The sequence below is a fragment of the Meleagris gallopavo genome, chromosome 5 (assembly GCF_905368555.1).
Source record: "Meleagris gallopavo chromosome 5, MGAL_WU_HG_1.1, whole genome shotgun sequence".
NCBI lineage: Eukaryota > Metazoa > Chordata > Aves > Galliformes > Phasianidae > Meleagris > Meleagris gallopavo.
The window spans coordinates 33785580-33799275 of NC_139408.1; the positions used below are offsets into that span (position 1 = coordinate 33785580).

General features: G+C 36.4%; 1 protein-coding gene across 2 annotated transcripts in view; it reads left to right on the top strand.

Annotated features, from left to right (window-relative positions):
• The window catches only part of SCFD1 (sec1 family domain containing 1), a 44314-nt gene extending 30990 nt beyond the window's left edge, over positions 1-13324 (top strand). The window contains exons 19-25 of one of the 2 annotated variants that reach the window (XM_085225146.1): positions 780-855; positions 3009-3062; positions 6665-6717; positions 8073-8106; positions 9024-9089; positions 12066-12134; positions 13116-13324. In XM_085225146.1, the coding sequence (XP_085081272.1) occupies positions 780-855; positions 3009-3062; positions 6665-6717; positions 8073-8106; positions 9024-9089; positions 12066-12134; positions 13116-13139 (376 nt within the window). In that variant the 3' untranslated portion in view covers positions 13140-13324. Of the gene's footprint in view, positions 1-779; positions 856-3008; positions 3063-6664; positions 6718-8052; positions 8107-9023; positions 9090-12065; positions 12135-13115 lie in introns of those variants that run through there. The other variant, XM_085225147.1, reaches the window with a different exon arrangement.
• The last annotated feature ends 372 nt before the right edge of the window (positions 13325-13696 follow it).

Consider the following 13696-nt stretch of genomic DNA (forward strand, 5'->3'; position numbering starts at 1 on the left):
TGAAAAATTTGTTTCTTAAATTACTTAGCTCCCATTAACAGTGCATGGGACTTGCATTTAAAAAAAGAAGAAAAAAAAAAGGGATACGTGGCTAAATACAGAAAGTAACTTAATATAGCAATTCCTGTTACCTTCACATGAAGTGTACAGGCTCTCATAGGAGAATTCAGCAAGAAACTAAGACAGCCAGCATGCTCAGCCTTATTTAATCCATGGCAGGAAACAAAAACAGCCCTGTGTATTCAAAATGGGTCATCTCTAGGGCAAGAAGCAAGAATGCACTTATTTTTCTTAGGATCTCCTGGAGAGAGTGTAGTTGGTTATTTTAAGACACAGAATGAGAAGGTAATGGCTGTACATAATCCACAGAGATTCCTCGTTACCAGCTGTACATTCAGAAGTGTGCTGTCATAAGGAGACTGTCACAGCACAGTTACTGATTTTCTCATGTCAGTATCAGAATTCTTTCTGTTTTCTTAGGTTGGAAAAAGAAAGAAATGGAGCATTCAAATCCTTCCACTACTGAAGGCTTGAACTATTCAGTGGATCAGAGAGTAGAACACAAGGCTCCCATTGATAGTTGAGAATCTAACTGCTAAATTATAGGTGTATTCCCAAATACTTGGTTGCCTTGCGGTTTGAAAAATAGCTTATTTCATGAAAAATTGAATTAGTACTTTTGTTGCATTGGCTTTAATAGGAATTGGATATTAATTTTAAGCTTAAAAATTATATGTAACGTTTTCTTTTTTCATTTGCAATGTTGTTTTGGTTTTCAGTCTCTTTTCACGTGTTATGAATACAGGATCACAGTTTGTGATGGAAGGTGTGAAGAACTTGGTACTGAAGCAGCAAGTAAGTTTACAGACCATGCATTGTCAAGCAGTTGTGAACACGGAGGGAAATTATTTTTGTTACCTCTGTCATATTGTGAGGCCTGCTCTGAAAGTGACGCCTTCTATATTTTATTATGGCGGCCTACAGTGGCAGAGGAGGAGTCTGGAAAAAATGGCACCCATTGTCATTAGTGATGTTCGCTGAGTGTTTGTGGAGACCAAGCAGTGGATGTGAGCACAGTGAGGCCATGGGTGGTCAGTTTCAGCAGTGCGCCAGCAGGTCCCCTCCAGTGGATTTTTACGAGCGTGGCACGCAAACTCTTGCTCATGGCTGACAAAAACACAGAGCTAATGTAGACTATGTTGAAAAACAGTGCTTTGTAGCTGAGAACTTCCTCTGTTAAGAGAGTTCCTCTCTTTGTATCTGTTGTAGTTTCTGGTGAGATAAACAAGAGATGCCATTTTCAGCATGACCCATGTTTATTATGCAATTAGTAGTTCATAATGCAAAATTAATTTTGTTGCCCTGTATGTCGTGAGTTTGTATTGGAAGTTACATAGGTGGATGATTAGAATCACAGAATCGTTAAGATTGGAAAAGACCTAAGATCATCTAGTCTATGTCAGGAAAAGAGCTTTACTGATATAATTATGAAGTAGTGTCCTAGAAACCTCCAGCTGACAGAAGTCTAACATAATGAGACTCCACTTCTCTACTTTAGATATGTTTACTAATGAGGAAGAAAATTTTTTCCATGAAGGCTTCCTATTAGCTGTAATAAAAGGACTGAAGTAGAATATTGCACTTGTTACAGTAGTCACTCTTCTACTAAAATTGGATAAAGTACTTTTTCTAAGATTCAGAAGCATTATGTTGCTATTGAAACTGAATTAGAACTAGCAGCAAAAAATAATCTCTGCCAACATGATTCCAGGATATTTTGCATTACAAGTTAAATCCTTAAGGTGTTGTAGGCTAGTGCAGTTACTGAGTTTCCTAGTCTGGCTTGGTATTTGTATTGCCCAGTAGAAAACACCTCTAGATGTGAGACTTTTCTTGGCTGAACAGAGGGAGAGGGTTAGTTTGGTTTACAGAAAGCACTGTTCATTACATGTATCTCAGGCATTTTGTTGTCTGGTCTGGTGCGAGGTATCCCTGCCTACAGTAGGGGAGTTGGAATTCAATGATCCTTTCAATGATGGTCCTTTCCAACCCAAACTGTTCTATTCTGTGATCTGCAAGTGCTACTCTGAATTCCACACACACTTTTGGAAACTGAACTTCCCCCGGAACTAGTAAATAATTTAATACAAGACATAATAAAGTCAAAGGACTTGATGACCCAACTGTTAGAAATTACAGTAGTTAGCTAACTGTACAGTTACGTCCATAAATGACATATTAACTATCAGTACATTGTATAGACTGTTAGCACCAGGAGAATTTAAAATTCCTGGAGTTCCTTTCCCAGTAAACAGCAGAAATGCTGTTGTAATTGACTATTACAGTGGCAATTTGTCCAGTGTGAATTTAGTAGAGCATGGCTTAGGAATGTAGAATTTGTAAGCTGAGGCTCTTGGAATGTGCAAAAGTGAGAAATAGTGCTTTCTAACTGTTAGCTGAAATTTAGCCAGTCTTTAAAAAAAGGGGAAAAAAAAGAAAAGAAAAAAAAAAAAGCACCTAGGAAAAGAACCTAGATCAAATAAGCCATGTTGCTAAACATTTCCATTGTGTAACATCATGAAGCCCGTGAAGTAAACATTATTTTGTCTCCATTGTTGGAAGGTTCTGAGATGGCAGTGCATATACAGCTGTGCAACATGGCACTTCCTGGGCACCTGTTCATGATGGAATTTCCAGAATTCTGAAGTGAAGCTGGCAGCTTCTTGAAACAAAGAAGTTGGGGTGGAGGGAGTCTTATGCTGAGTGTTGACTGCTGAGGAAGCACTTCAGCTTTGAGAAGTAATTACTTAAAAAATAAAAGATTGCAGTACCATCACCTGAATTGCTTTCTGTACAGAACAGTTATTGTCTACTTTGGTATCGTTCAGCTTCTTCAAAACGTAAGAGCCAAACAGTTTAAAGTAGTTTCAAATGTTCTGTTGATTATCCTCTGGATAAGGCTTAGTAAGCAATTCAGTATTTCATTAATTTCATGTTTTGTTTTGTAGAATTTGCCAGTCACACGTATATTGGACAACCTTATGGAGATGAAGTCAAACCCAGTGAGTATAACTGCTTTCACATAAGAGATAATTGTCAAGTAGGTAATTGTCAAAGAGATAATTTGTCCAATGAAATCTTTAGGCTTTGTAATGGTAATATACCATACCTATTCTTTGTTCACAATAATGCAGTGCTTTATTTCACCAATAGAAACATTTTCATAATTATTCCATACAATTTATTTAGCATAAAAGTAGTATCTTAATCATGACGTTTGATAGTGTTTCAAACTATCTTTTTTTACTGGGGGGGGGGAAGTAGGAGGGAGGAAGGCTCAACTGAGCTTTTGTATTATACTGATCTTCTGTTGCTCCTGAATTTGTAGAAGTTAAACAATGGTCTAAAATTGTTCTTGAATCAAAGGGATTTTTTTTAAGAGCACAGTATTAAAAGTTAAGTAGATAGGAACAGGGTTAGTACGGAAAGTTTTCCTTCCCTCATCTTTGAAACTTTGCTTTTTAGAGGAAAATATTTTAGCAGTCTTTCATTTGAAACCAGTTTGGTTGCTTGCTTTGTTGGGAACGTCCACTCTTCCCGTTGTTCCTGTGAAATCTTAAACTTGCCAACATTAACAAAGCTTTGATTGTGCACAGTCAAGAAGAGTGCTAGAATGTACAGCTAAAAATAGCCAAAAATCTTTATCTAAGCCTTTTTTTTTTTTTTTTAAATTCCTTCAATGAACCATTGATGTGACCATCCTATACATAAAATAGTAATATGATGTGGCAGACACTCAACCTTTAAAAATGGCTTTGAAAAAAAAAATGAAAATGACTTTCAGGTGATTTTTTTCAGAACAACTTTAATGACTGTTTCTCATTTTAATGAGATCATAATCTCACGAGATATAAAAATGGTAATATCTCACATTAGTTGTCTGTATATGTAGAGGTATGATAAACCCCTTCAAATTCCTCTTGTTAAGGAAAAATAGTACAAAAATAAATGTAGTACAAAGAACACATGGATTTTTGCAATTCTAGCTGAATTTTTGCATTATTCAGAGCTGGTCTGCTAGTACTATTTGTATCCAGCAGTCCATCTTTATGTTTAACAGTGTATGCTTGTATGAGTTAGCAGTTCACTTGTCAGCTATCCAGGACAAAGAGGTTTCAGGGTGGGCTCCGTACTGCAGTGGTTATGACAGAAACATAGGTAGGTGTGCATGGAAAGTAGCAAAATACAGTAGATTTAGAATAGTCTACTTGCTGCTTCAGATATTAGCAATATGTAGAGGCAGGTAAATAATAGAAGCATAGGTAAATAACCACTCTATAAGTAGCTTTCTTTAATTGTACTTTATAGGTAGCGAGTCGTGATTGTTAGGTAGAAATAAATAGGTGTTATTTTCAGCAGCAGAGTAGATTGTTGTCCCTATTTGTAGGACTTCGAAAAGATGTACAAGGTTGATGTACCTGGTCAACCAGTAGAGGTCACTCAGAACACTTAATATGGAAATCAGAAGTTAAAAGCTGGTAGTTGAAAACTTAAACTTAAACTTAAATTTGAAAATAAATGCTAGCTTCCTCAGGCTCCAAGTTTAGGAACTTAGCTGGAGAAGTTTACAATTCATATGTTCTCCTGTTGCTGATATGACACTCTCACCTTGTAGTCAGAGAAGACAGCCAAGATGACTTTGCTAATGTAATACAAAGGAAAGGGCAGCAAGTGACAGTGAGCAGCAAGCTCCGAGGCTGATCGAGTGAGGACTCAAATGTAACAGCCATGGGCACAGGAACAGAGGAAAGAAGCTCTTACCTTTAGAAGGCCTCAGGTAGATAGGGATCTCCAGCAAGAGATGCGCTCATCTCTACTGCTGATCCTTAAATGAAGTCTGGGAAGGGGTAGATTCTGGTTCCACCCCTTCTGGTCACTCAGGTGCACTGCATCCACCTGAGCTCCCCTGGGTTGGCCCTGCCTTCCCACCAAGTTCTCAGTCACTGCTTCAGGCTGTGACTTTGCATTTCTGCTACAGCTGTCTTCAAGAAAACACCGATCTTCTCACTTGAAAAAGGAGAGATTGTTTCAGTCTATCTGTTAGAGAGTTCATGATTCTCTATCATGTCGAAGATGAGAATACCTGATCCAAAACAGGAAGTCTTACTTTGTAAGTCATAGGGGACCAGGCAAGCCTTTAAGAAGGAGTCCTAACACATACTCTTTGAGTAAGTAAATTCAAGAAGGAAAATAAACATAACACATTGCTATTTGTTGGCCACTTTTCCAGTGTCAATTTAGTATTTATTTAATTTTATGCCCACAGGAGAGGTACTCAGAAGTAATAATGAGAAAATGTTTTTGATCTTATTTGTTTAACGCTGATAATTAGAAGGAATTACAGACTAATGCCTGAAATAAAATCAGAGATTCCCTGCTGAAGTTTTCTCAAATACCTCTCAGTCTTGTCTAGTGCTTTCCACATGTTTCTAGCTCTCGCTTTTTAGAGCTGCTGTACCACCACTACAAACCAGGCTCCAAGGTCATGAATGGGGGCAGACTTGGCAACTGTCGCTGAAATTTCCAGTGGAGAGTATAAATGCATTTATATATCGTCAGTGTGAAATTAGATTTAAAATTAAATTCTTTAATAAGATACATGTGATGATAAGATTTATTTTATGTAATTGCAGAGGTCCTTAATATCAAATTATATTTTCTTTATGTCTAACTGCTGCATGTATACTAAACGTTTTGTAATATTATGTAGAGATATGCCTTGTGTGCACTAGTAAATCCCCCAGCTAATTTTCTACTACTAGAAGACTATTTGTTCCACAGAAAAGAGATCTTGCTTGTTAAGCACCCAGCTGAAATCCAATTCAGATTCACATACACTTCATCCATAATGTGAAATACCTGGATGAAACTGCAGTACAGAAACAGACTAAAGCCAAGCAGTTGTCAGAAGCAGTTATTAAGAAGCTTTGTTTTTCATCTGTACGACTTGGTAAAAACCCTGCTTGTTGCCAGTAAAAATATTGGAAGTGCCTCACTGTTTTGCATGAAGAGAAAAAAAAAAAAACTTTTATACTTTAGACAGTCAAACTTTTCAAATTCTTGTGGAACTCATTTCTTCCTCACAAGCTTAATTTTGGTTTAATAGCAGTCATAAATCATGAAATGAAAAGGGGAAAGTTTCGTAACAGTAGCAGATTTTGATCTATCTTGTATTTTGTATTCATTGCCTTAGAAGCATTTTGGTTTATGGTATTAAATCACTAGCAGATCTCCGTAACCTGGAAAATGTTAGCATTTGTAAGTCAATCATAACTAACCGCCTGATGTTCCTCTAAAGCTGGTGACAGCTCTTTCTACATATTGCTTTTCTGTTGGGATTTATTATGCAACCAACCAAAGTATATCTTGGAAATTGTGTAATAGTCAATTGTAGCTGAATCAGAAACAGTTTCTCTCTGTTTATGCTTTTCTGGTTCAATTATATACAAATATTATGTGTGCACACCCCAATTAACTTGGAGTGATGCATCCGCTGGAATTGGGAAATCATGGTGGTTTGACTGATTGCCATTTCATGGAACAAATGCAGAAATTAATGAGCCAAAATTCGTATCTTTTGAGATTTAAACATTCTTTTGAATAGGAGACAGATGACTACCGATACTTTGACCCCAAGATGCTACGAGGCAGTGACAGGTGAGTTTACTGGCAGTTTTGCTCATTTCCTTCTCTGGGAAAAGGCTAACTTGAAATAATTCTTATGTTATTGAAGATCTCTTAACTATTCATTTTAAGACGAGATGGTTGATATGGAAGGAAATCACAACTGAAATCTGGATCAACCAGATATGTTTCTGTCAAAAAGAAAATTCTTGTTCCAGTGACTGAACATGCTGCTAATTTGTACGCCAGTCACAGGAATGTATAATGGTATTTAACAGTAATTAATGTTAGAATTTTTTTTAAAATACTGCTTGGTTTCTTTGAAACTGTTTTTACACTGTTAAATTAAAAAGTCACTGAGTAGCCCACCAAAATTTCAATTTGAGTACAACCCTGTCTTAGTGATCATCCAGTAGATTTGTGAGAACAAAACAGGCCGTGTTTGCTCCTGTATAGACAGGTGCATGTGTAAGTTCATGTGCACATACATGAAGGGGAAGTCACTTCACTGGTAAACTGTAAGAACGAAAGAGGAATTGCACTAGAAGTTTACAGAGTTCTGTCTTCTGCTTCTGGGAGCAGTATCTATGGCTGATAACCTCACTTCCAATTACAGAGATGGTAATTTTTAAAATGCTTTCTAAAAACAACATTCATCTGAGCTGTGGGAGAGCTACTGGCTCATTTAATTTTAGAGGTTTATTACTCAATGAATATATACCTCTGCTTTTAGTTATTTGCATTAAATAAGAATTTCATCTGTCCAGATTCCATCTGTTCTTGAATCATGGAATTTAAATTTTCAATAGCATTAAGTAATAATGGAAAGCAAATTTCAGAGAATGTGAATGTTTCATTGTAAAGTATTATCACAGCTGTATTGCAACTTTTTTTCATGCTGCTTTTATAAGATTTTGAGGATTTTTCCCAACTATCAATTCTGATGTTGCTGTAACACCTGACAGCAAAACGTGTACCTGCTGCTGATAGTCATTTCTGAGATTCTGAAGCATCCATAAGCAGAAATGCAGGCATCACAAAGATGCTGATCACACAGGAGTAACAACTGCATCAGTGTCTCACTGTGGTTGTGCTCCTAGCTAGCAGCGCATTGTTATAAAACTCATGATTCAAACAGCAACCTTAAAACTGAGGAAGGTAAAGTTATTCACTTTGTGTGTTTGTTCCTATACAAGAATGATTACTTTTCTTGAAAAATAATTATTTAATAGCTCTGATGAACAATACTTGCCTTTCTGCATTGCACTTTACATTTTTGTCTAATATAATTTAGTAATCTATAAACACAGGTACTAATACTAAAAATGCAAATATTAGACATTTATGTTTATAAGATTTAAGTTGTAGGTGTTTTTCTTTCTTTATAGCTCAGTTCCACGAAACAAAAATCCATTCCAGGAGGTGAGTCACGTAGAAGTTACTTGTCAGTGTGCATGTATTTAAAAAAAAAAAAAGGAAAACAGCATTTTTTGGTAATAAAGGAAGGAAGAGACCTTGGTTTGCAATAATCACTTAGTCTGCTTACCTCGATATTGTAGTGAGCTGCCATTCTCAAAAAGTCTCTCCATCTTCAGCAAGCTGTGTAAGCATTAAATAATAGTGGGGGGGGGAAAATCTCAAAAATGCTTCTGGAGATAATTATAGTAATGTAATAACACCATATTTGAGTACTCAGTAATTTAACACCCCTATTTTTATACCAGACTTTTACAGTGCTCTCTAAATTTAATTCTCTTTTCAGTCTTAAACAGTAGTGTTGGCCATGAATTTAAGTTCTTTATTAAGTTTGCCTCAGCACTGTATGCATGTCTCTGAATTATCTGTCCTCCTGAGCAAAAAAAAATACTTTTGTGTCACATGGAGCTGCCATACCAAAAATGATAGTGATAGAGGCTACATCAGACGATACTGGATAGTGAATGTTAATGCAAAGAATGGAAGTGTTACAGTACTAAGTAGGAAGGGGAAAGACAGTGAAGAAGTGTTTTTTTTTTAATAAATAGAAATATTTTGTTTCTCAAATTAGTTCTCAAGCATCCACAAAAATACTGAAACTGGAGCCATCTCCACACAAAAATGCAACGTTTCACCTATTTCTTAGTAGGACAAAGAAAAGAAATACTTGTTATTTTGCATCCCAGTAAAAAAACCTCATGTTCTTGCAGGTAGAAAGCTACTTAATCTGTGCTGGGTTCTTACTTAGACTGAAGCATGATGAAGATAGTGTTAGTTGTATTAACCGATGTGGGTATATACTTCACTACTGCAATATTAAGAATCTGATTACATGTTCTGAATGTGTTCATGTTGTATTTTAGGCAATAGTCTTCGTAGTTGGTGGAGGCAATTATATTGAATATCAAAATCTTATTGACTACATAAAGGTATGTGTACTTCTGCTTGTAGTTTCTAACTTACTGATATAAACCAGTTTCAGCAATTTTTCTGTAACATTTAGTATTTGGAAGATTAAGTTTAATGAAATTAGTGGTTACATTGGTACTATGCATACAGTGCAGGGAAAAATGTATGTAAGAATTCAGTAGAAAACAGGGATGATTATTTTAGAATGCTAGTTATTGTTTCTGGCATTTTTGTTCACGTTGCAATTCTGAATGCAAGCAGTATGCCACCTATCAGAGCAAAGAGCATCAATCTCTTAACACTTATTACCTGGCTACGTTTAGAAGTTTTCACTTGTGAGTAACAGGCAGTTCATTCTCAGCATGCTGGATCATTTGATTCTGTGTAGAAATCGTATGATGTACAAAGAAAAAAATATGGAACCAGCTGTGTAATTAATGGGGGGGTAAGGGTGTGAAGGCTCTAGTTCCACCCGGCCAGCCTAAATGGAATGTACGTACACCAAAAAACAGCTGAAAAAAAAAAAAACCAACCAACCAAATCTTTAGAATTCCTTTGGGAGCAGAGATGAGGTAGAAGCACTTTCCAGGTGTAAAAAGGAAACAAATGAAAACTTGATGAAGTTTTGAATTAGGTAAGAGCAGCAAAATACGACGCTTCCTTCTAGGTTTTACCCCACTATGCTTCTATCAAGGCTTTTCCCTGAAAACAATACATATGCAACATCAGTAACTAAGAAGTATTTTTCCATGTACCAAGCACCTGAGAGTTTTACGTTCCTGTTCCAATATATCCTACAGTACATGAAATCAGAACTGCACAAGGCTGTTTTCTTCCTCTAGCAGGCAGCTGTTTTGGAACAGAGCTGGTCAGAATTGGGAAAAAGAGAGGAAAAGGAAAGTTACACAGTCGTGGAATACAAGGAGAGGACAGGAGGAACCAAAAATTTCAAAAACACTGACAGAGATTAGATGTGCAGTTTCTTTGCTGTTCTGGAATCTGTGTTAAAGCTGAAATGTGCTGTATGTTTCTCCAGACTATTTCAGCAGTCAGTTATAACCTTCCAGGAGTAAAGGCTCCTTCACCTTTACTTAGTTAGCCCCTCACTTCTGAAAAACAAAGAGAAGTTACTGAAAACTTGATTCCCCTCACCCTTCTCCCAGGAGACTTGCTGCCTCACCAGATGGCTCTTCCAGGCTTAGCCAGTGCAGTTTGGCATACCTCCATGCATGTGGTATAGTTCCAGCATCTGTTTTCTCACCAGATGTAGCTTATTAATTATTCTAAAATTCAATCAGTTTTTCTCCAGACTGAAAAGGAAGAAAAAACCCAACAGGTCTGTTCTCGCAAGCAGATACAACAAAGATTTTATTCACTGCTTTATTTTTTTAAGCACTGTCTGTTTTTACCAGTTTGCCACTGAAAACAGAGAAAATCTGTGAAAACTTTCTGAAACAAGAAGCAGTGTTCAGCTTTGGCATTTTGGGGGTTTTTGTAGGAGACTTAACCCTCAAACCCAGTTATTTTCAGTTCTGTGCTAGAATCTCACTTCAGCATAAATCAAGTATTGTTCATAGTTAGGAAGATTGTACTTGAAACAGATACATTGGCCAACAACATGTATAAATGCATCACCAAAACTTCAAAGCACAAGGAAATTTAGCTTGTCCTTTTATTTCCTTTTGTATATTGTTAAAAAAAAGTACTGCCTGACAGCCTGCCTCTGCTAGACATCATCATTTCGCACAAGAAAATCAAATTCTGCACAGCTTTAAAAAAACGAAACAACAAAACAATAAGCACTGGTGTTGCATTATTTACATGGCTAAGCAGCTTCAGCTTGGCTCCACTAACTTCTGGGTGATACATCTCTAACTGTGCTGAGTAATTAACTTGGAGTATATGCGTATGCTTTTATTCAGAATTACACTTTTAGAAGAATTTGGGTTTTTAAGACTGGGATTGTACAGGAGTGTGTATTTTGCAGTCTAAAAAGGCAGCAGTCTCACTTCACGATTATCTCTAGTGTTTCTTTTTGTTTATGTTACTATGCAGCAGTAAGTGCTACCCATTTGTATTTTGGAAAATAAGAGTGTCAAGATTCCAGTTTAGATCAAAATCAGAGCTGTTCAGGCCTCAAGATTAAATGTAGCTGAAAGGTGGGGAAGAACCAAGTTCAAACTTCTGCTTGAACAACTTATTGCCACCAACCGCTCCAAATTAATAAAGATGAGGAGACGAAGCAGGATCACCATCTCCCAAATTAGCGCGTGCCCACCAGCCACTGTTAAAATCCAGTTCTGTGACTCTGCTGAAACAGCACAGCTGTTAACAGCTATGAAACAAAATCATTTTGAGGAGGCTCCTGTTCCTCCTGTTTTGCCTTTTTTTAAGCAATTTTAACAAAAAAGTCAGTGAGTCCTCTATTCTGTATTTGTCTTCTCAGTTCCCTGGCTTCTTATCATTTATCACTCACATAGAGCTAGTAAGGTGCTTTCTGTTTGTTTGTTGTTGTTTTAAAATCACATCAATGACAAAAACAAAATCAACAACCCATTCTGACTAGTAAGGGTAACTACTAAGTAATTCAATAGTGAGACACATTGCTGGAGCCTGCACTCAAACTTTGAGTAGCTGTGGGATTATTAGCCATGGCTGGGCATAAAATCAGTCTGAAACTGTGCATTATTACACCATTTTTTCACTTCTACAATGCTGTGTTGCCAGAAAAGTACTATCAAACTGTTCACTGCAGACTAGGATCATTATGTATCCAACTAAATTCAACATAATATTGTTTCAATTTTCTTTTTTTTTAAAAAAAAAAAAAAAGCGTTTTCAAATATGGAAATCAATAACAAACTTTCTGTCTCTACCACAGCCAGAACTGTATGACTTAAAGATCATGGAGAAATACACTTTTTAGTATGCAGTTACCAGAAGCCACTTGTGCTACTCCTAACACTTGATTTCTTCCCATCTTTTCTTTTTCTTAGGGCAAACAAGGCAAACATGTCCTCTATGGCTGCAGTGAACTTTTTAATGCTACGCAGTTTATAAAGCAGGTAGGTACTTTTAACAGTTTAACAGTACTTATTACTGTAATAACTACAACTTCCGTGACTGGTTTTTAACTTGTCTCTATTTTTGTCTTTGTAAAAACAAATTGATCTGAAAAAATGATGCGGTTTTGTTACCTGTTCTTCACTTGATTTAAGTAGGGGGGTTTGGAGTCGCTGTTGCTAACTTTGGAAGGCCTGTGTTGTCAATGGGAGCTTACAGGCAATGCAGCTGGAATAGTTCTTTGTAATTAGCTTAACATAAAACCTAGAAAAAGGGTGAAAAAGAAAAAAAAATCAGTTATGAAATTCTGACACTTTTCCACAAATATAGGATCTTTCCAGGCTATTCTAGCAAATCTCCAGAATTAAAAATTGCTATTCAACTGCAGTCTTGAAATCTGTGTCCTAAGTTTTGCTGTTTAGAAGTACTGGAACTGTGGGAGCTTCAGGTTATCCCCAGTCTTTGTTGTTTTTTTTGTTTGTTTGTTTGTTTTGTTTTTTAAAAAGCATCAAAAAAAAAAGTTATGCCATTACTTCTGACCCTCTCCAATAAAACTGCAGAATACAAATTATTCACAGCGCTCAGCCCTCCAGTAGCTGTCACCAACTGTGCTTTTACTTCCTCCCTAAATTATTCAGACCTACATTTTGAAGAACTAAATTCACTAAGTTCTGTTACACTTGAAGGAGGAAAAACAAATGCTGCTTACCATCATACAGCTCTTCAATGAGCTTAATTTCCTTGTTCCACCAACTCTGATTGTTCATACCAGCCTTAACGCTGAAATTTATTCAAATCTCAGGATTTGAAACCTAGAACCTCTTGTATGGGGTTATGCATTAAATATTCTATCACTTGCATGCTTTTGGTTGTGAGAAATAACCAAGGCTTGTAGGACAAAAATGTTTACTGTATGAACTGAATATTAACGTACTGAAAGAATAATGTTATCAACTTAATCGTTTCTGTCTCTTCGTGTGTAGCTGTCCCAGCTTGGCCAGAATTAAGACTGAAACACCATGACCTGAATGTTAACAAGACAAAGAACTGCTACAGCATTCAGATAACTTCAAATCTGTAATTTTGTCATAATATTAAAACTTATAACAGCTTCATTAATACAACTTCTCAAAAAATCTGTAATTAGTACTGTGTATATCAACATTTCTGAAATAAACCTTAAAATGTGTGATATTTTTGTTGAGCATTAAGTCATATTACTTTCTAAATGCAGTATTAACTGTGGCTATCACCAAGCTGTCTGATCAACATAGCATTTTCAAGATCTCATAGACAATTTCTGTTCCAGTAAACAAAGCAATATTTTGAAGAAAAGGTCAAGTCTTTCTTTGGGAGCTGTGTTCATGAAAGCCAGCTATCTTCATTGAACAAAAATGAAATGACAAAACTGCCTTTCAGGACCACAGACAAACAGCCTTAGTGCACGACAACTGCAGCTTCTAGCTGTTATCCTTTTACTTTATCAAAGTCCTCCTATACTTGGCTCTGTGCCATCTTTGCTTGATGGTCTGAAGATGTATTTGAAATTACCTTTAGTACAAGT